The 22249-nt window shown below is 35.8% G+C and overlaps 1 protein-coding gene across 32 annotated transcripts in view; it reads right to left on the bottom strand.

Annotated features, from left to right (window-relative positions):
• ABI3BP (ABI family member 3 binding protein) overlaps window positions 1-22249 on the bottom strand; it is a 245285-nt gene that overhangs the window by 101836 nt on the left and 121200 nt on the right. For 21 of the 32 annotated variants that reach the window (XM_077118544.1, XM_077118546.1, XM_077118548.1 and 18 more), the window contains exons 7-14: window positions 16617-16665; window positions 15622-15693; window positions 14921-15013; window positions 9832-9909; window positions 8656-8730; window positions 7832-7906; window positions 6821-6892; window positions 6284-6358 (exon numbers count right to left, since the gene is read on the bottom strand). In XM_077118544.1, coding sequence (XP_076974659.1) covers window positions 6284-6358; window positions 6821-6892; window positions 7832-7906; window positions 8656-8730; window positions 9832-9909; window positions 14921-15013; window positions 15622-15693; window positions 16617-16665 — 589 coding nt within the window. The remainder of the gene's footprint in view (window positions 1-6283; window positions 6359-6820; window positions 6893-7831; window positions 7907-8655; window positions 8731-9831; window positions 9910-14920; window positions 15014-15621; window positions 15694-16616; window positions 16666-22249) is intronic. The other 11 variants (XM_077118557.1, XM_077118577.1, XM_077118576.1 and 8 more) reach the window with 5 other exon arrangements.

The following is a 22249-nucleotide window of genomic DNA, read 5'->3' as shown; positions in this document are numbered from 1 at the left end:
TGCTTGGACAGCTTTGAGAAAGACACCATCACCTCATTTCATTTGTGGGTTAAATAGGACTTTTAGACTCTGAAGCAATAGCTGTCAAAATGGAATTCCCTCAAAAATTCTCTAAAAATCTAAAAAATCAACAGCTTGATTTCCTTTACAAACCCCTTGTGTGAACTTCTATGCCAAAGTAAAATGCATGCAATTCCAATTAGGGCTCCCTGGTCTTGAAAGGCTATTTCAGCTATAAAATTAATAGCTTAGAGAGGCAAAGGCTTTTTTTTTTTTTTTTTAAACACAGTATGCATGCAACCATGCATTTTGTTTAGGAACAAACACATTCTAGGACTGTGTTCACTTTAGTGGATAAAACTCTCCAACTATTTGACATTAAGTAGTAATTCTGATTGAATTCATAGAACATTCATGGAACCAAAAGTTGTAAGAGTAATGCAATAAGTTGGGCCACGGTGGCTCAGCAGGTAAGAGTGCTTGCCAGCATGCCAAGGACCCGGGTTCGTTTCCCGGTGCCTGCCCATGTTAAAAAAAAAAAAAAAAGTAATGCAATAAGTAAAATGGGAAGTTCAATTCAAAAGTTATAAAGCAATAGTAGCGGCTTTCAAAAAACAGCAATGATTTATATCATGATAACTAATTTTTTTTATTTTTCAGGGATAAATATTAAAAATATGCAATAAGCTGCACTGCAATTTGCCCTATCACTTTCTAAAAGCACATTGTTAAATTATGTTTAGTGGGTTGTATATTTCCTTTTTTTATTGATTAGACACAAATTTCACAATAATGTCTTGATATTGCTCGGGAATCATGACAAGATAAAGATAAGGTATTTCAAATTATCAAGAAATTATCTGTATTTTATTCAAATTTCCTGAATATTAGTAACTATTTGAAACATTCCCTTTTAAATATAAGTTCTTAAAAAGATCTCATCTGGGCAGAGATTTGTGTCTGCCATGCTCAGCATATTCCTCAAGGTTTATTAACCCAGAGACTGGCACATGGTGGATAGTCAATAGAATTAATCGATAAGGTGTTAATCATAATGAACAAACAACAATAAATTTCACAGCTGGATAGTTCAGGCTCTTAGTAAGTGTGCAGTTTTAAAGGATTATGTACCCTAGAAAAAGCCATGTTTGAATCCTAATCAATCTCATGGAGGCAGCTATTTCTTTTAATCCATATTCAGCACTGTAGTTTGGAAGCTTGATTAGATTATCTCCACAGAGATGTGGCACGCCTAATTGTGGGTATTAACCTCTGGTTAGAGGGAGATGTGACTCCCCCCATTCCAGATGGGTCTTGATTAGTTTACTGGAACCCTTTAAAAGAGGAAACATTTCAGAGAGCAAGAGAGCCCTGAGAACCACAGAGCCCAGGCAGCCAGAGACCTCTGGAGATGGAGAAGGGAAACGCCCCTGTGGGGGCTTCATGAAATAAGCCTGGAGAGAAAGCTAGCAGATGTCGCCATGTTTGCCATGTGCCTTTCCAGTTGAGAGAAAAACCCTGGACTTCATGGGCCTTTCTTGAGAGAAAGTAACCTCTTGTTGATGCCGTAATTTGGATATTTTTATAGACGTGCTTTAATTGGGACATTTTCATGGCCTTAGAACTGTAAACTTGCAACTTAATAAATTCCCCCCTTTTAAAAGCTGTTCTGTTCCTGGTATATCACACCCAGCAGCTTAAGAACTACAACAGTAAGTTTAGTTTAGGTTGGAGTAAAAAATGAACATGTTCTCTCGTTATTAAACATGTACACACAAATACTTTCTACACAACCATCTGTCATATGTTCCTGTGGCCACACCTTATCATTAAAAAAGAATCCTGAAAATACATGAAGTAACAATAGAGAAAATACCACAAGAATATCAAGAAGTACTGGTAATGAAAAATATTTATTAACAACACAAAGTTCTTAGTGCTGTTAAATAAAAAATGCCCTCTACTGTTTATGGAAAAATAAAATAACTTGCTGAGGTGCTAAGAGGTTTAGCAATCTGTCTGCAGCCCACAGTTGGTCAATATTTGAGCTGGTCTCACCTGAAAGTTTACAGATTTGCTATCACATTCATTATGAGAAGACACTTCACAAACTGGCCAATTTATAAGATTGATATTTCCTATACATTTGGAAGGCATTTGTCCTCAGTAAAAACATTTAATTCTCTGTTATGAAAGCTGTTCTCAAAATTTCAAAGCAAACTATATGGCATTTTTTTCACTTTTAACTTGGAGTAGTTTCTTGGAGAGACTAGGACAGAAATTAATTAGCATGTGACATTTTCTCCTCTACTTATTTAGAGAAAAGTCCTTCATGTATCCTTTTTTTTTTTATGTGTACTTTTTGGGAAATAGGACATTATTGACATTTCATGGCAAATCTTAAGTATATGTATCTCCTTAAGATGAAAGAAAATAACTTGTCTAGTTTCCAGGGATGTCGGAAGGACTAAATGTGATGGTATATACACAACCGTTTGAATCCCTTGAAAGAAAATTGCTACATAAAATTGTACTATCCAATGGAGAAATGATCCAACAAGTACTTGTACATACATGCAAATATACAATTCATCTGAGGAGGGGAACAAATGAGATATTTCTAGAACTCACTCTATAATAATACTGAAATCATAGTCAACAGACCATTTTCTAATAGAACCTCAGACCTATTGTATCATCAGAAAGGTTTTTTCCTAAATATGGCCAACTTTCATTTAATACAGAATTTATAAATAACTTTACTTTCTCACACATAAATATCGAGTAGGTTATTATGAGTTTATACACTTTAAGGAAAATTGGATTTTCCAAAGGAATCAAAATCAATCAATCCTGCTTAAACGTATTTTATAGAGGGTTTAATACTAAATCCAATTCCAAATAAAGAGATCACAAAACGTAGCACTAATGAAAGATGAAAGCAAATAGACTGAAAGTGGAGGAAATATGATTAATGACTATACATTTCAGATTTCTTGGATTATTCCTAATTCCAAATATCCTGTCCCATTATTGCCAGGAACTACAGAAATGGCCCAGGGATTTCAATATGCATCATTCAAGTTACAGTCTCCATATAGCCTATAATTTATATCGAGAAATTTTTTGAGAGCATGATTTCATTTTTTTTTAATTAGAAGGTTTTTTTTTTTTTTTTTAACATAGTCAGATACAGATTGATAGTAAGACGGCCTCTTCCCTGATCTCCTCTCCTCCCTCAAGAGGAGGCCTTGCCTTGAGTCCATGGGCATTTTCTAACAGGCCCTCTACTCCTTTTTATGTCAATCTCCAGAAGAAGCCCAGGATTCCCAGATCCTCCTTTATCCCCTGACTCTCATTTTCCTAAGCTCCTAAGCTTAACCTTTCTCCCACACATCCAAGTCTCTAAGCCCTCTGTGTCTCATAGTCCATAGTAAGTAAAATGATTTGATTTTTTAGATAAGAATATAAAGTAAACATAGAAAACCAATTCAATAAATGTTAAATCTGAATAAATTTCACAAGATGTAATGATAAATTGCATTAAATGGTTGATAAAGAGAAAAGCAGCCCCTCACATCCAGGAGCTGGCCTGGTACCCACAGCTAGGCTGCAGTGGACTCCTTTGAGTGGAAACAATTACAAAGAATACTGACGTGAGACAAGGCCACATCATGACCATGATTGGACAAGACAAAATAAGACCACTCCGTAATCATCTGGAACACAGACAAAAACATGAACATTGAACCACAAAATTATCAACGTCTCCATGTCCTGGCTAATTGAAAAACAATTTTAAGATATTTTATTGTAGAATCACTTCCACCTTCTGACAGCATCCTATTCATAGCAAAGCTTTATTTCCTTGAGCCCTATCCCAAATCACCTAGTACAAATCCAAACCCTTCAATAAATACTTATCTTAATTCTCTTTGACTGAGACATTCACAATTCCCCAGAGTATTTGTGTACTTCCTTGTTGCAAGAAGTAAATAAGTCATTTATAGGTATGTTTCTGGTGGTCTTTTGCAGAACTGAATTGACATAGTAAATATATATACATCACATCTCAACAGAGAAAACAAAATGTATTCATTTTGTGAAAATGATCCCATATCAATACCAGCTACAAATTAACATTTCTTCAAAGGAGACGTCAACTAAAATTGAGACCAATGGCTTTGTTGACCATCATTCAAATACTATCTCTATAGATCTCTCTTAACTCTCAAAAACTTGCATTAGGTACCTATATGCATAATTGGAATAGAAATAATTATATACATTGAAACTAAATAGGAAATGGAGGGAAACTCAGTATTTGAATACATACACCCAAAGTCAATTAAAAGAATCAAGAAAAATTGAAATGAAAGAATGACACAAATAAAGCAACACTTTAAAGCAAAAATTGTGCATATGCTATTGAATATTAATTGAAATTTAAGTTGGGACAATGTCACAGAACACTTCTGTAAGACCACAGATGGAAGCACTGCTTTCTAGCAGAAACAAGAGACAGTTTATCATCCACTTGGCGAAACCTATCACATTTATCTGAGAGCCACTGTCCTGTAACGGGCCACACCTGATGATTCTTACTTGTGCCATGTGCATATTACAGATTAAAGTAATAAGGTAGGATTTCTCAAATTTTAATGTTCATACAAATTACCTGTGGATCTTATTAAAACAAAGAATCCTGACTCCATAGATTTAGGGTGGAACCAGAAGTTCTCCTGTTTAATAAGTTCCCAGGTGATGCCTATATGGTTGGCCCAAGGATTATACTAATTAGGAGAGATATAAAAATTAAATATTATAAGGACAAATTGTCAAGTTCTGGAGCTAATGCTCTTGCATGCAATCATCACTTATTTGAAGTACGTAGTCCATGGCAAGACTTGTCACATGGTTCAGAGCGGGATGGGATTTGGAAATTCTCTGTCAGACTAAGATTGCCTTGGCAGTACTGGGTGGCTGAACAATGAGGCTGTTTCTGCTACACTACCCATTATTTATACTTCAGCAGGACAAGACAAGAAAATTCCTTTTCTGGGATTAAAGGAAAAAGGAATGTTTCCTTTTCTGGGATCTTCCATCTCATCTTTTTTGTCTCTTTGTAATTCTACAACTTTTACTCCACAATTTATAACTTCCCTCCAACCCCACCTTGGTTCAACTCAACCTTATATAAAATTCACATCTTAGACAGTACACAAATGGTTCCCTTGAAGTTTTGGTCAGATATGCTTAAATAATCATGGAAACCAAAAATTAGAGACTGTTCAAAGGAAACCGGTGGAGGATACCATTTTCCCTATGCTACAATTCAAAGCTAAGAGATAGAAGAGACCTAAGAGTTCATCTCATCCAGCAGTTCCCCAAAATATTTGGTTTTGGAGATGTGGTAATCTTGTGGGATGTGGGGAGACGTGGTTGGCCTGCCATTTTGCACCAGTTGTGATCTGTGCCTGTGTGATAGCCAATGGAGTTAGAGGCTCAGAACAAAATTTCCACCCAGAACCTGGATTTCAATTCAGGTGACCTGGATTGTTGAAGGTGTTTTGCAGCCATATGGGTAATCACACCAAGAGGGTCAATGACTAGGAGAACCAAGGCTTATGAGACCCAGTTTGAGGCTTTTCTGGACTGGTTGACAATCATAGTCAACCTCCAAATGTTTTCCCACTTAAGGAAACTAAGGGACACTATAATAGACATGCAAAATTAACTTGATATTATCTTCTGTCCTTTGCTGAGATCTGAGACTTTTACACTTATTAGAGAAAGAATAATTTCACTAAGCTCTATGTGTCTGAGTGTTCATTTGCATCTTTTCTCAAACCCACTGGACTACATCTGAAGAATACCTCATAATGTAGATGTGGAATATAGTTGGAAAGCAGCTAAGTATAGCATTACCATATAACCCAGTAATCCCACTACTACGTATATACCTAAAAGAATTGAAAGCAGGGACTTGAACAGGTATTTGCATACCAGTATTAGATTGCATATATCATAACAGAATAAAAACTTTTTTAAAAATCCCCATGGATCTACACTACACAATGAACCCTAAGTTAAAAGATGGACTACAGTTAATAGCACAATCATTCAAAAATATGCTATCATCAATTTTAACAAATGTTTCACACAAGGCAAGGTGCTAATAATTGGGTGGTATAGGAAATCCTGTACTTTATGTGATTTTTGTGTAAATCCAAAACTTCTCTAATAAAGAAAAAAAAGTTAAAGAAGAAAAGAATGCAATTACCACTTGTAGCCTCTATAACTTTGGAATCCTCAGATGTTTTGGTTGTAGGAACAATCCATGGTTTTTCATTTGAAGCTATAGCAAAAAGAAATGGAATTTGCTGAAGAATTTTTGAGAGGAGAAAGGGACAGAAATATTTTGCTGGTAAGCTTAAGTAGCTACCAGAAGCCTGCAATAAAAAAGAACACACTGATCCAATCTAAAGTCATTATATAATGGGAAGAAATTGATATGCACCCATCCAAACAGCATTTGCTTAATACCTAGAGAGAGACCAGAGTTTGGTGTTTTACTGTCAACCTTTTTAAGGAAGAACCTGACAAAATGGGCTATGCAGAATTAACAGGCTGGAGGTTTTTACTGAAATTATAGAAAATACAATCATATATATATATATTTTTTTTTAGCAAATCAACCACATGTTTAGCTGAGTTAACTTAATTCACCAGCAAATTGGGTTTTGCAGAGAGGATCCCAGAATATAAAATTAATCAATCACCACCCACATCCTTAACACCAGATTTAAGGTGTCATTACCCAAAGTGCCCTCAGGTTTCTCAAAAGTGAAGGGTGTTTTTGCCTGAGAAAATTCTGTAATTCTATATGGAGCTGTAATGAAACACACGAGAAAAGTTATGACCCAAAGTGCAAACAGCAGTGAAGAAATTTAAACATTTTCAAGCTTGACAAGGCAAAAAACAAAAATAAGTAGGAAAGTTATCTCATGGCAGGTAGGGCCCCTTCAGTAGCATTTCTTACTTCTGTATTTCAATATGGATAATATAAAAAAGGTTCCTTTTCCTTTTCTTATAACATTGTCATTAATTTAAGAAATTTGAGCTCTTCTTTCCAACCTTATTAGTTTCCTCACTTTTCAGTCATGTATAGGTGTGTTCCTAAATTTAGTTCGTTTAAATCAAACTAAACACTGAACACATCTGAATTAGAAAATATCTACACAATTAGTTTTTAAAATAGTCTTTTGATAACTGTATGACTTTGTCTTATGCTCCCTTTTTTTTTTTTATCTTGCACACATAAAGAAATTCTTAGACTTCTACGAAGCAGTCTACAGAAAGATAAAAATCTCTGCCAAGAGGGTGCATGGGTGGTTCAGTGGTAGAATGCGCCCCTTCCATGCAGGAGACATAGGTTCAATTCCCAGACCATGCACCTGCTCCCCCCAAAAAAAATCTCTGGCAAGAGAATCATTTAAGTAAAAACATATCTAGGAAAAATATAGAAAATATCTATTTGTTCAGTGGCACATAACTTTGAATTAAATAATCAAATGTAATATCAAAATATGGCTACCAAAAAGGAAAAAAAGACAGGACTTGCTATATGGGGGAGGTTCTTTGGGATCCTCAATTATAAAATAAACATTTAATGGCCATTAATTATAAAATGTAAGGGCGATTTATAAGCCAATTATCCCTTCTTTCTTGTGAGGGTATATAAACATGAACGAATTAGCCTAAAGACTTCTTTCAAACACGCATAAAGTGTCCAAGGTAATAATAAGCTGCAATGTTTGATAATTTTTACCTAGAGTACTCAAGGGCAATTCAAACTGAGGTATTAGAACAGTTTGCAATGTTTCCGGGGTCTTTTCACTGAGAACTACAACAAAAAAGAATTTGGTTAGTTCTTCATTGTCTTTGGATCTGACACTGTAGCTTAATCAAAATCATGCACAACATGCTTCAAAACAAAGATTCACGTATGCCTCAAGCAGTTAATGTTTCTCATGGAAACAGCTGGCTTTCCCTAGAAAAGTTTTACTTAGCTATTAATGTTTGAAGGTATGATTTTCAAAGGACAGTGTGAAGGAAGACCAACATAAGGACAGAATAAAATGCATGCTTTGTTTCTTCAGAGAAAGAACACAATAAAGCAAGTTAGCATCTTCTTGACTCAAGAAAATCTAACGTGAAAGACATGAAATCATTATTTTAAAAAAAGGTCAGTTTTAGGGATTCCAGCAAGTTTAGTATGCACAAGACTTCCAAAAGTCAATCTAGGCAGAAAGCACAACATAGCTAAGATATCCAGGTCTCCTCCACTCCATCAATCTTTTGGAATTAGAAAGCTGATATTCTGATTTTCTATATAACTGAATAGTCTGGTAAACAAGACAGGCAGTCAGCATCTAATACCCAGAATTGCCTAGAACATCAACTGCCAAGATCAAGATATGGTATTAAATCTTCAGTGGAATTGGTTCAATAAATAGAAATGTTAGCTACCACTAGGAAGAAAGAAAAAAGAAAGGGAGAAGAACATAAATAAGCTAAGGCCTTGGGATTTCTTTTCTTTTCTACTACTGTTAGGAGTATTGTTGTTGTTTAGGAAAGAAAACTTAGAATTACCCAGTGCTGCTTCTGAACTGTCTAATGCACTGGACACAGTGGGTGTAGTGGTTCTTGCAGCTGTTTCAGGAGTCACTGAAAGGTTAGAAAAAAAAAGGGCAACATTGCAAATTAAGATAAAGCAAATGATGAAGCAACTAAAGAGCACGAAATACATTTTATAGTGAGTTAATAGCTGGTATTTATGTAGCCTATTTCTCTACTAGTTGCTTATGTTAAGAACTCCTTGGTTGCCTTAGTTTCCTAACCTGACACTCCTTTCTGGGTTTGGTTTACTTTCTATGTGCTTCCAAATCACGCTGAATTGGCTGCTATTGAAGCACTTACTGATTCATCAATATTTTTTATTTGTCTGCCTTTTTTTTTTTCCTATTTCTAGGGCTTAGCAGAATGCCTGCAGTATAGTAAGCGCATGGCAAATGTTTATTAAATGAACTAATAAGTAGGCAAATAAAAGAATGGACAAGGACAAAAGATATATTTAGAGCTATTACAAGATTCTTTCTTCCAAACCGCAGCCAACATGGAGTTTGGAATCAGGTTGAAACTATGATCAGGATTCAAATGCTTACCCATAGGGTCATCCCAAAAGACTAGATCAAAGGCAAAGAAGACTTCAGGTAAATGGTTTTGGAAAAATAAGAACCAGAATCACTGAGACTGGGAAAGCATTTTGGACTGAAAGCCCCAGAACTTTGTAGGGACCTGAAATATACACAATAACACAGAACAATAAGTTGTGGTGTTTGCTTAAGTATCTTTGAAGTGGAAAATGCTAAGGAGGGTTTGGTAGAGAACAAAGAAATCTGTAGACTCTCCCATCAGACATTGTGCCAGGAGAAGTCTAATTGGGAAAACGGATTGAATCATTCAGGCAAAAACCCCACAAACCACTTAGAGTAACCATTTTCGGGTCATGCCTATGCTTTTCTTGGCATTGATCAATTATATTGAAATCAGACAACTACCTAGAAATTTTTACTTACTTTGAAAATACAGCTTCTATATTACATATCAGTTAAATGATTTAAAAGACTATTTTCATCTGCTGCTTTCCCAAACTTGCCAAGGATCTACTCGCTCTTTATTGAAATCAGGGACAGATTTGTAGATCATTCGCTATTTGGAAAAAAGTGTTATTTATTCCCTCAGTAATCCACATTGGACTGTCATTACCTGTTATAGGCTGTGCTGGAGTTTTTTCTACCTCTGGTGTTTTAGATTCAGCTGGTAATTCCAAGGATTCATTCTTAGCTAAAAAGTTAGAGAACAAATATTTTAACTGACTTCCTCATAATACAACTCCAAAAACAACACATTCAAAATGTAATTAAGTAACAGACTATTTCAAGAAATTTATCTGCTCTTATCTTTCCCACCAGTCAGCCAACAACTTAATCGTGCATTCTGCCAGGGACAAGTATGAGAAGACACAAGTCTTCAGAATTTCTTCTCATCAAGTCTAGCTAATTCTTTAAGGTCTAAATTGGCATCGGAATGAAGAAAAACATTCCACCCTCTTACTCAAATATGTTTCAAGTCATTTTGATTCATAAATACAGTTTCAGAAGGTATAGATTCTTTCAAATGCTACCTGGAAATTTATATCTAAGTACTCTTAGCTATAAAAAGTTAAGGAATAGAAAATTTTTATTGTTAAACATAGCAAAAATTTAACGAGTCATGACACTGAAATTTTAGAAAAACACGTATCACACATAGGAAGCAGAGTTTTTTTGTAAACATTACCAACAAATTTATACCAACCAATGGTTAATAAATTTTATTTGAGCCATTTGTCAACATAGATATTTTCCTTAAACCTTTGTGGGAATTCAGTACAAAGAAAAGTGGCTTTTATTTTTCAATTTTATTTTCCATTTTAGATAACCATTCCAGAAAGTTCTTATAAAATTTAGGTATTCTCTTTCAAAAAAAGTACATTTCTAAATCTGAGTTTCCCAATGATTAAGATATGCCCTGATTTAAACATGTACTTAGCATGAGCACTATTTAGGTATTCAGTACACTGGATCAATGACCTTCATAACATTTTGCATCAATCTAGCAACACAAAAGAATTGATGCATCTTTGAGACACCCCACCTTGCCTCCTTGAGTTGATTAAATGGTAAGAGTGTCCACTACATTGTTTCTATAGTTAGATGGGATTTTTTAGAGCCCTAAGGCTGCACAGAACACCTGCAGGCTTCCCCATGTGTTGTTTTGGGTTTCTCAATTTGGGCATTGTTGACATTTTGGGCAGGATGATTATTTTTTGTGGGAGACTGTGGTAGTTAGATTCAGTTGTCAACTTGGCCAGGTGAAAGCACATAGTTCTATTGCTGTGGACATGAGCCAATGGTATGTGAACCTCATCTATTGCTAATTACATCTGCAGTCAGCTAGGAGGCATGCCTGCTGCAATGAATGGTGTTTAATTTAATTGGCTGGTGCTTAAATGAGAGCGCTCAATGTAGCACAGCCCAAGCAGCTCAGCATACCTCGTCTCAGCACTCACAGCTCAGCCCAGGCCTTTGGAGATGCAGAAAGGAATCACCCGGGAAAAGTTGTTGGAACCCAGAGGTCTGGAGAGAAGGCCAGCAGAGACCATCCTGTGCCTTCCCACGTAAGAAAGAACCTCAGTTGAAAGTTAGCTGCTTTTCCTCTGAAGAACTAACGAAATAAAACCCTTTTTATTAAAAGCCAATCCGTCTCTGGTGTGTTGCATTTCTGCAGCTAGCAAACTAGAACAGCGGCTGTCCTTGTTTGCATTGCAGGAAGTTTGACAGCATCACCGGCCTCTAACTGGATTCTAGTAGTATTGCCCTGGTTTATGACAACCAAAAATGTCTCCAGGCATTGCCAAATGTCCCTGGGGAGGAGAGAAGGAGTGGTGGCAAAAGTCACCTCAGGTTTAGAACCACTGATTTAATTTGATCTCTCAAAGTTCTTTGAGGATAAAAATTCTGTAACCTCCTCCTGTACTTCACATCATTATTATAATTATTATAAACAAAAGCTTTTCCTCTTGTCTAATCCAAGGGGTGATATAAAGATCATTGTCTTCCTTTCATTTAAAGTGGGCACAAAATATTTACTTACAAAGTCATCCCTTTCATGGTATTTATAGAAGCAAATCAATTTTCCATCTAGATTGATGAAGACATACAACATATTCCTATTTGCACTAATTATTTTTGGGAACTATCTAAAATGCTAGAAATAGGTGTCACAAATGCTAGTGTAATGGCCTCCAGTGGTCAAGTGGGTGTTTTTGATTCACGTGCACACGAAGTTGCACATCTTGTTTGCGCTACAGAAATCATCTATATCATTAAAAAATCAATTTAGCAGGACATAGAGAAAAGGAACTCTCTACAATAACTAAAAAATAAACTATATTATAATTTTGTGATAATTTCTGTTTTTAAAATTTCTAAGTTTTATCAGAAACCGATAGCAACATTTTTTCCTGTTTCCTTTGTAATCACAACTTTTGTTTAAAACCATTCTGATTGCTAGCACAGAAACATTAAAGTTCCAAATGATTCATGAGCTCTGTCCTGTTATTTTCAGCCTGTACCATAGGAAGTATTTTTCTTTTAATGTGAAATTATAACATTTTCTTTAATGATCTATTCTTCATCAATATCCTTGTCTCCCTCAGAACCCCTTTGCTAACCCTCTCCTTCCCACTTACTACCCTATGCTCTCCATGGCTCTTGGTTGATCAGGATCTCTCTTTTCACCTCTGGATCTAGTATTTCATAAGCAGGGCTCTGAATTGCTTTGTTTTAATTCCTTATATTCAAAGCATGCCCTAGCTGGCAGTCACAGTAACCTAAAATTAAACTGTTAATGAAGAAAAATGCAAACTAGCCTCCCAAGGAATATTTGTATTTTTTACATATCACTGATTCTTTATAAAGGTGTATCATATTTCTAAATATGACTTTTCAGACATGGGAGAATTTGGCAGGGGGGAAGATGTTTGAATGGGGGACTCTTTATGACTCACTCATATCAAGCCAGGAACATCTTCTGCTCTATCTTTGTGCAACTGCAGTCTGAGCCATAGGAGAGTAAAATATCATGGCCTTAAACCCAGGAAATCCCTTTTATTTTATTATTCTTATGTAGCTTTATTCAACACAGTTGTCTCCTTTAATTTTTGGCAGACTAATTTTGGCTTTGGGGAGTCCTTTGTACGGCCCTTGGAGATGTGTGTGTATTACTAGCTGTGTTGTTTATTTCTCTCGTTATTCACACCATGTGTTCTTAGAACTAAGGCAATTACACTTCTTCATGTCCTATTATGGGCCCTACTGGAATGGGATTTGTTTTGAGGCTTCACTCCCTCAAAAGTTTGACTTCACTGAATTACAGTGATAATTAACTTTAGGAAAGTTTATTCCTCCCTGAGTTGTATAAAGAACTGGGTAGGCCCACACACTTCTGGTAAAAACCAGTATGTTTAAAAATGTCAGTTTGTTTTATCTTCAAACATAGTCTGTGAAGATGGTACATTTGATGGGTAGGATCTTCTTCGGATTTGCTGGACTCTTTCAAACATACTGGCTATCAATCTCTTCAGTGGGCTAGAAATTTTCTGTGCGTTAAATTTGCCACGTGCTAAATTCAAGATATTTGTTTCTCTAGACATGTAAGTTAAAGAATGTATTTATTATTTGCATAGAATTTTCTTCATCAAAATCACATTCACTTCTGAAGAAAATCAAAGTTTCAGTAAATATTTTTTTTAAAAAAGACAAAACAAAACAAATCCAGTGTTTAATTCCCTAAATTAAAAGAAAAAGTTTGAAAAGGTTGAATTGGTATTAAAGTACCATGTTGAACTTTGTGAAAAAATTAAGACACATCACTCAAGGTTGAGGACTAAGATTTAGAACACTAGCCAGTCCAAAACAGTGGTCTGGAACAAAACTGCTATTTTTCAGCCTCCTTCATAAACACTAGCTGTATAGTTTTGATGGACAGATCTCAGACCAAATCAATAAGATATTAGCCAATTCCTTTTTTCCTTCTTTCAACCAAATCTTTCCCAGACACAGGATACAGTTTACAGGTTCTAGGTAGAAAGCAAGTGAGTGCAACAGTACTGAACTGAAGGAATTTGATTTGAAAGTTCCTGGTGGCACACTATTAAATAACATAGAGCTAAAGGATTTAGTAACTGAAAGGAAAAGGACCAAGTCTGATACACAAATTGAGGAACTGAAGCTCAGAGACACTTGTCTACATTCACCCTAGGACAAAAAGGTATGATTATTTTATAATGATCTTTCAAGGATTGTACAAAATTGCAAAGAATATATTGGCAAATATTTTAATAAGAGGGTAATACATCAGTTTTGAAAATTTTTCTAAAATTATATGTCTACTGGTTCACTAATTAAGTGTTCATTTACCTATATCTACATCCTCCTCTTCCAGGACATTCAATTTTTACCAAACCATGTTGCTTCTTTCTAATCTATCAACAGTCCAAGACATACTCCAGAGATTTTAGAGGGATGGTTTTCAAATTGTGATCGCCAGGCCTGTAGCATGTGCATCAGCTGGGAACTTGTTAGAAATGCAAATTCTATGGCCCCACCCCAGGTTTACTAAGTCACAAACTCTGGGGGTGGCCCAGAATTCTGAGTTCACAAACCCTCCAGGTTTGTGATGTTCACTCCAGTTTGAGACCCTTGGCTATAGACACAACGCAGAGCCTAATCTGATACTCAGATGCAGAGCTCAGCCCAGTGACCTCTACAATTACTCCCTTGTAATTGGACCTCTTTTAAGTGGATTTTGCATATTATTAAAAATTGTTATGTTTTATGTTTTTTAAACACTGAAACCTTATCTGGCTCTTTCTAGAAGTAGAGAGCAATATAGATCTCTAAGCATCATAATTCTAATAGACCTGGCCTTTACATCAATTCTTATTTAAAATATCTAGCCCCTTGAGAGTCTAGTATAAGCGTAATAGAGAACAGTGACTCTATTTGAAAGTTATAACCACATAAATCTGTATATTTTAGATGATTTGATAAATGTTGTTCTTCTGTAAATATATTGACTATTTCGCTATAGGATGTGTTTCACATGAATACCTCCAACACTATAACCTCCTTGTCCTTTTTTACCTATGAGGTCCTCAAATAGTTCATTTGCAAGATTCCTTAGATAGCCCAAGAATGCCAGTGCTTATACTTAGTGTCTCCAAAGTCTGAACATAAATTTTGCAGCTTACCGAGCTGTGTCTTGATTGCATCTGAAATCTCAAACATTATGGATGTAGGAAGTTTTATGGTGGTATCATTGAGACCTGGAATAATAAGGTGGACTGCAAGAAGACAGAAGTAAATGAGATAAGGGAAGAAAATGCATCATGCCCCAAAATACAATAAAAAAGTACCAGAGAACAGAACCATGAAGCTTAACATTTTATTTTGTGTAATCAATTTTAACACAAACTTTAAAATGCTGAAAAAACATGGCGGTATCTTCTAAATATAAGCTTTTACATATACAGAATAGAGCTACCAAAATCCTCCTGCTTTCAACCCGTCAACTCAAAATTGTAGAATGGCTACTTAAGATGTGTAATGAATAAGAATATCATTAATAATAATAACAATACTTTTTAGGAGAGCAGTTCAATATGTTTTGGACAGACTCTCTCATAACTGCAAACAATCCTGTGGGGCAGGCAGGGTGGCTCCCTCATTCCCACTGGGCGAGTGTCAGAGCTGTTGCTCTAACACCATGAGAGAGGCAGCATCTCTTGGCTCCTAGCCTGGAATGGACACAAGCTAGGAGCCTAAATACTGACAGAAATGAACCAACATCCATTGGACAGACTTGCTCATAGTGCAAAACTCCACAGGAGCCTTATTATTAAAAAGTCATTTGACTTGCTAAATTTAGGCACAGCTTTCAAGATTTCCTCACCTAGTATTGTTCCTCCCAAGTGAGACTTATCTGGGGATTTAGTCGAAGCTCTGTGAGTAACATTCTGAATCACTGTTAAAATACAAAAACAAAAAGAACCAGTAAGGGTGATCGGAAAAAATATAGTCAGAAATCAGTAAGAAGCTAATAAGAAGAAGTCAACTTGCACTGCTGAAGCCCTGGTCTAATTTTATCATTTAATAGAAAATATCTCAGAGGGCTGGATTCACAGCCAACAGATTGGGATGCATCGCTTACCTTAATACCCTTGCCGTTAAAGAACAGAAGTCAATTGTATCATAAATGTGTCCCATTCTCAGGGGCTGAAAGTTTCCTTCCTACCTCCGACTCCTGGAGTCTAAAAGAACTTGCACAAACTGAGGCAATGAACCAGTAATAAAAAAATCTTTAGGAAATTCTGATACTAACCTACAATGTTTTGAGAGTAAACTTGGGACATGGTAAACTTGGGATATAAATGTTCCAACTATTTTAGAGCCCAATCTCCAACAAGAAACCTCCAGGAAATAAGTAATAGTGTCATTTTAATAATTAAAGAAACCAGAAGCCAAAACAAAAACAACTGGATACTGAAATGAAATAAGACACTTTAATTCTTGAAACCTGTTGCCTTTACTCTTCCTAAAGTGACCACTAAATCATAGTTATCATTTTCATTAATCCAAATATCCTACTAATGATTTTCTTCATGTATACTAACTTAATAGTGAGAAAAGTCGCATATCTGACTTTTTAAAACGTAATAGTTGCTATGGTTTGTCTTTAGCTACCTGACCAGTATGATTCACCCAAAACCTAGCAGAAGGCCAAAATGGCCTATTAATAACTAATTTACTAGACCATACTGGTTTCTTCACACTTTTTCTGAAAAACAATAATCAGAGAAAAGTCAAAATATGTACTATACTTACCTTGGTTAAAACATATTTTACAAAAAGTTCTAAACACATTTTCAGAGCAGGCATACAAATTACCTTGCTTGATGATTGTAATTGGGATTATCTTTTTTGGGATATATGCTGGCTGAAAAGAGAGGGAGAAAGTCAGCTTTTGAGTCAGTGTTAACTTGCCTTTTTTTTTAAAAAAAAAAAAAACCAAATCAAATCAAAGAACTGTTAGTAACTCTTTATCTTCAGTGAAGTTTCCTATGCCACTGGCTAAATAGTTGTAAATAGTTGCTGGATAGATCTTTAGAACATATATCTGCGTGTGTTTTATTTGACTCACTTGGTTTTCCCTACAAATGTCCAAAGTTTTGACAGAAGCAGTTTCTTCAGAACTTCCATTCGTTTAGAAAACTATCTCACCAACTCTTCTGGACAAATGGTCAGTTTACTTACAAACTGCAATGGAAAGAACCTAAATCTTCTGTATTGAATAATAGGTTATTTTCCTTTCATTTTAGAGGTGACCCAGCCAAATTCTACTTTCATGCTTCCTCTCAAAAAAGATCTTAAGCCACATATTATCTTTTAGCCAGTCAAGATCAGTTGTGCAATTGTACCCAACTACCGCTACTGCTATCACATACACCACAACCACTAGTCCTCCTGACTCTCACCAAGCATTTACTTGCCCAAGAAGGCAAAGCTAGGACTTACTCCAAAATCTGTACTCTTACTCACTCTGTACATATTTATGCAGAATTAGAAGGGCAGATCCCTGGGGACTGTGTTTCCCCCACTCCCATGTATTGCCTCAACATTCCCACTAGAAGTTTTGAATGTCATTGCATAATTTGAACCAGGGATAGTTTCAGAGTTAATGAATTGGAGTATTTGCTATACCTAAACGTGAGGCTAAGGGTAGGATGTGGGAACTGGTTAAAAGACGGCATGACACTTCATTTATCAGATCTACCAATAAACAAGGAAGTACTGAATGCGAGATATTTGTCACGCAAGGTGCTTACAGTTGTGGGCAAGAGATTTCCCAACATGCTGCCATTTTAATAAATGATACCTGTGATACTTTTGGCTATTTTTCCTTGCTATTAAGGTCTTTATGTTTAAAAAGACAAACAATAAAAGCCTGTTTACTATCGGATTACTTTTTTAGAGGGTATTTATACCCATTGACTCTAACTTCCTCCTTAGCAATCTAGCCTAAGGAATTAACCAAAGATACATCTAATCATTTTTGTATAAGATTGCTTATTACCACAATTTGAACATCATCGTATAAAAAAAAAGTTTTTGTTAAATAAGCCATGGTTCAAATTTTCGACACCTATTTAATAAAGTGAAATAAATACAAAAGATACATATTCTATAATAAACAGGTATAGACAAAAGACCAGAAGGAAGTATACATACTTCTTTTCATACAGTAGTTATTTTTCATATAAGCTGATATTAATTTTATGTTGTATACCTTTCTATATTTTCCTAATTCTTTATAAGGGAGAATTGCATTTACAATCTGGAAAGTTATTTTAATCTACAGTCTGTTCAGCTACCACTTGTGCTTTGGTTCTGCAGATTTAGCTCATTCACTATTGGTAAATGAGGGAATGACCTCAAAATAATTTGTACATGATTTTTCTTAGGCAAGGAGGAGGAATAGTAGAAATAGAGGTACAGCTTTCAGGAGGAAAGAAAAGAAATTCTCAACTCAGCTGTTAAGGTAGCAACAGGTGCCTTTTAAACTTTATCATAAGAAAAGTAAATAGGAACACCTGCACACGTCATCCCTCCCTAGAGAGAAGCCGCCAGACCTGGTGTGGCTTCAAGCCTCAAGTGCATCTTACAGCAGTCCCATTGGCTCAGCTCCCACCACTCTCCTGCTCCAGTGAAAGCACTGCCACATACCCCTTTATTTTCTGAGAAATTTCAGTACCTGCTGTGGCAATCTCCAGGCACAGGGGAGCTACCTGCAGGGGGCGCCATGTTACCTTCAAGGTACCAAAAACCATTTTTGTTAGTGCTGTGGCTACAAAGTTACAAAAGTTTTCAAAAAGGGTCTGTCCCAACTCTCTTTGTCCCGTGAGTCCTGTCATTTAAGATTTTGTGATTTTCCAGGATGTAAAGTTTGTTGGAGATGTTGATTATGTGATGGCAGAAACGCCTGCATGTTGCTGTTGATTGCCTTTAGATTGCATTATACCCATTTGTACTTCCTTTGCTGTAATGATTTCTTCTAAAAATTTTTAGACCTGGACTAATGGAAAATATTTCACTCTTTGTATGAGTGGAGCATGATTTCTGTTCTCAGTTCTTGCTCAAGAAAAGACCAATGTTTTATTAAGATGATAAGAATATATGTACAATGTGTGCTGCCAAAAATAAGGAAATCATTAAGCTGCAGAATCTAATTGTTTCTAACCTATAATTTATCTCTTGCCTAACCTACAACTCTAAAGATGTATTAAAGCTGGACTAAGGAGCAAGCAGTCGCTTCTCTACAGGTAGATTTAAGGAGATCAGGAAGGTCCTGCTGCCCAGCATGTCTCTTCCAATGAAATTCACATTTTGAAACCTTTTCTCTGTGTCTACTTTTAAAAGTATAGGGAAACTTTGGTTATGTGGACTCAATAAGAATTGAAATGCTGTGATAATTTCAAGATAACAGCATTTGACCAATTATAACTCCATTTTAATTAAACTTTTGTAGACACAATACTTCTAAAAAGGTACCACTAACCTAGACCTTTTGGTAGGAACATCTGCTAACGTTTTTTTCGGAGTCACGGGTGTAGACCATGCTGGGCAGGTGAGTGGAGGTGGGTGGTGGAGAAGGAGGCAATTCCACAAGCTACTGAAGTTTCTGGCTGTATCTGCAAATGCCACCATGGTACCAGTTTACTTTCTGAGACCATTTTCTTGCAGGCTTTCTTCTCTCTGCAGCTTACTGCCTCCTGTTCCTGCTACAAGCCTCATCAACATTTCTTTCCACAGCTCTCCTCAGCAAATATGTATTTTTAAATGTCTACTAGATTCCAGGAACTAAGTATATTTCTCTTCTACCCTATTAATTGGGGTTCAAGATGCCCTGCCCCCTTATGAACCAGGTTGTACTGTCCTCTAAAGCAGGGTAACTGGTAAAGGGAATTTCTCTGGGGACATTGTGACTGGATATCCAGTTGGTGAGACTCAATAGAGGTACGATGCTAAAGGGTTAAAAGGCAATGCCCATGAAGACAAATACAGCCTGCTTTGTAATCATGGTTAGGAAAGCCTGGGCTTATTTAGAAATAACAGCAGCAACCGCTGCACAGGGTAGGGGTACCTCCTGATTCACCCTATAATTATTTTGAAAATTAGCTCTAATAAAACTAATAGTAACACAAGGATGCAGGATGCTCTTCTTTTATACTTAACAGTGTTTGTCAATTTGGCATTTTTGTGTTGTCAGAATAGTCACTGTAGATTTAACTTTATTTTTGAGCACCAAAATAAAGAAGAGCTGTCAGTTTGGGCAATGGCTAATAGTTGTTTAAAATCAAATTTCAACGGCTTAAGAGCCAAACCACATGAAAATAACTTGAGCATGTTACATTCTGGTTTTAATTCATTTTTAGAATGTTCTAATGAAAGTTATGAAACATCCTGATTTAATCCAATGTCTGGCTTAACATGAATCTAATGTCCTGTTTGCAAAAGTGTTCAATTTCTGATCAGCCAGGGAGGAATCACACATACACCTTTGATGATATTTAAGATCTGGTGCCACAAAGCACTGGTCAATTACAAGAGACCCTGCTACATGAAACTGATGCTCTGTACTGGTGCATATCAGCAGAACACCAGCTTAGATGCATGAATTACAATATATACTGTGCCCAGATGCATGAAATGGGACTGCATTTAACATTTATACCTTCACCCTAAATATTACTTATTTTTTTAAAAAGGATAGCCTTCAGTTCAAATTGTTTTTCCATTTCAAATACTTCCTTCTGAAAGGTATTAAAGATTTTTTGCTGGATATAAGGTGTAGGCTTAAGCATGTATACATGAATGAAAATATTTTTGAATGTTTCTTTTGACTGAAGCCTTAAAAGTAAAAAAAAAAAAAAATCTTGAATTAACACCTTGGAATACTGCCTTCTAAGATTAGTGTCAGAGAAGACATGGGTGAATATTTGAATTGATATAGACTTTACTTGGATTAAAATATATCTTTAAAGTATAAAACTGATTTTCAGAATTATTATTAAGTAGCCAAATGAGATGGTAAAAGCAACCTTGAGTGGTTCCTTTCAGAAGCCCATGTTCCAGACCTACCCAACAGCAGACGTCAGTTCTGGACCATGTTTACGCTGTCCAGAAGGCGACAGTGAAGAAGAAGAGAAACGCTAAAATATCTGTTCAATGAATCTGGGTTTCCCTTTGGAAATAACCAAGCATTTCAAAGCACAGCTCATCAGAGCTGGCTGGACTCAGGGGTACTCCGCCTCACAGCTTGAAGTGATAAAATGCCTGGCCCTGGGTTACAGATGCAAGAAGTTGTTTCCTGTCCCCTCCTGTGATGGCTGCTTATGATGAGAAAAAGAAATGAAACCCCCTAGGAGTAAAAACAATGTCCTCTTCCCAGTCTTGCTGAGGAATTCATGCCAAATGGAATATTCTGCCAGAAAGAAATTAATTGTTAGGAGATGATAGCTAAAAAGAATGATAAAAAGGTGACATCATTGAGTCACATGAAAGATAAAGCATGACCATCAAGAGGGTTGGAGAGAAGATATGCTTCCTGGGTAAGGATTTACAGCAAAGAATAAGGATTGTCCTAGAAGAGGAAACTCTGTTCCATTGTTCTCCCTGGAAGGTACAGCAGGTGTTCCTTTTCTACACAATATTTAGTTGATTTAAGACATAAAAATAAACAGACTGTAGGGAGAAGCACAATTCCATATATGGTACGAGACCAATTTATTAGTTATTTTGAGAAAATATGTAATCTAATCAATATAGAACCTTAGAACCTTAATATGTATATATACATACACACACACTCACACCCCATACAATACAATAAAATAAACCTAGATGGGAAAACTAAAATACTAGGGAAGTATTTACTTGCTTTCTAGATAGGAAAGTGCTTTCTAAAATATGATACAATTAAAGATATGGCAATGGAAAAGAAAAACTCATTAAGCAAACTTGAAGATTTCCCTGTTTAAAAAATTCCTATAAACAAAATTAATTGACAACAAATGTTAGAAAAATGTTTCTAGATGATATCACAGACAACAGTTCTTCAATTTATAAAGTCTTTCAAGTATTCAGTTAAAAAAAAAACATGAAAGTCCAATAAACAAAGACTGGGAGCTAAAAGACCATTAAATGGAAAATACAAATAGCTAATAAACAAGTGAACAAAGTTCTGTTTATCTGCAAAGAAACAGACATTAAAATAACCACTTTAAACTATTATATTAGCCAAAAATTTAGAAATGGTAATTAAAAAGTTGAATATCAGGGTACTATAGCAAAATAACTGATATACTGCTGCCAAGATTGCAATTTGGTGCAATCTTTCTAGAATACAATCTGACCATACTTACTGGGGATGGAAGGTTTAAGAATCTGAATGGTTAATTCCCCTTATAGGTATCTATTATAAGGAAACAATCATAAATGTGAAAAAATATTTGTGGTCATAA

The sequence above is a fragment of the Tamandua tetradactyla genome, chromosome 10 (assembly GCF_023851605.1).
Source record: "Tamandua tetradactyla isolate mTamTet1 chromosome 10, mTamTet1.pri, whole genome shotgun sequence".
NCBI lineage: Eukaryota > Metazoa > Chordata > Mammalia > Pilosa > Myrmecophagidae > Tamandua > Tamandua tetradactyla.
This window is presented reverse-complemented; position numbering and strand designations above follow the sequence as displayed.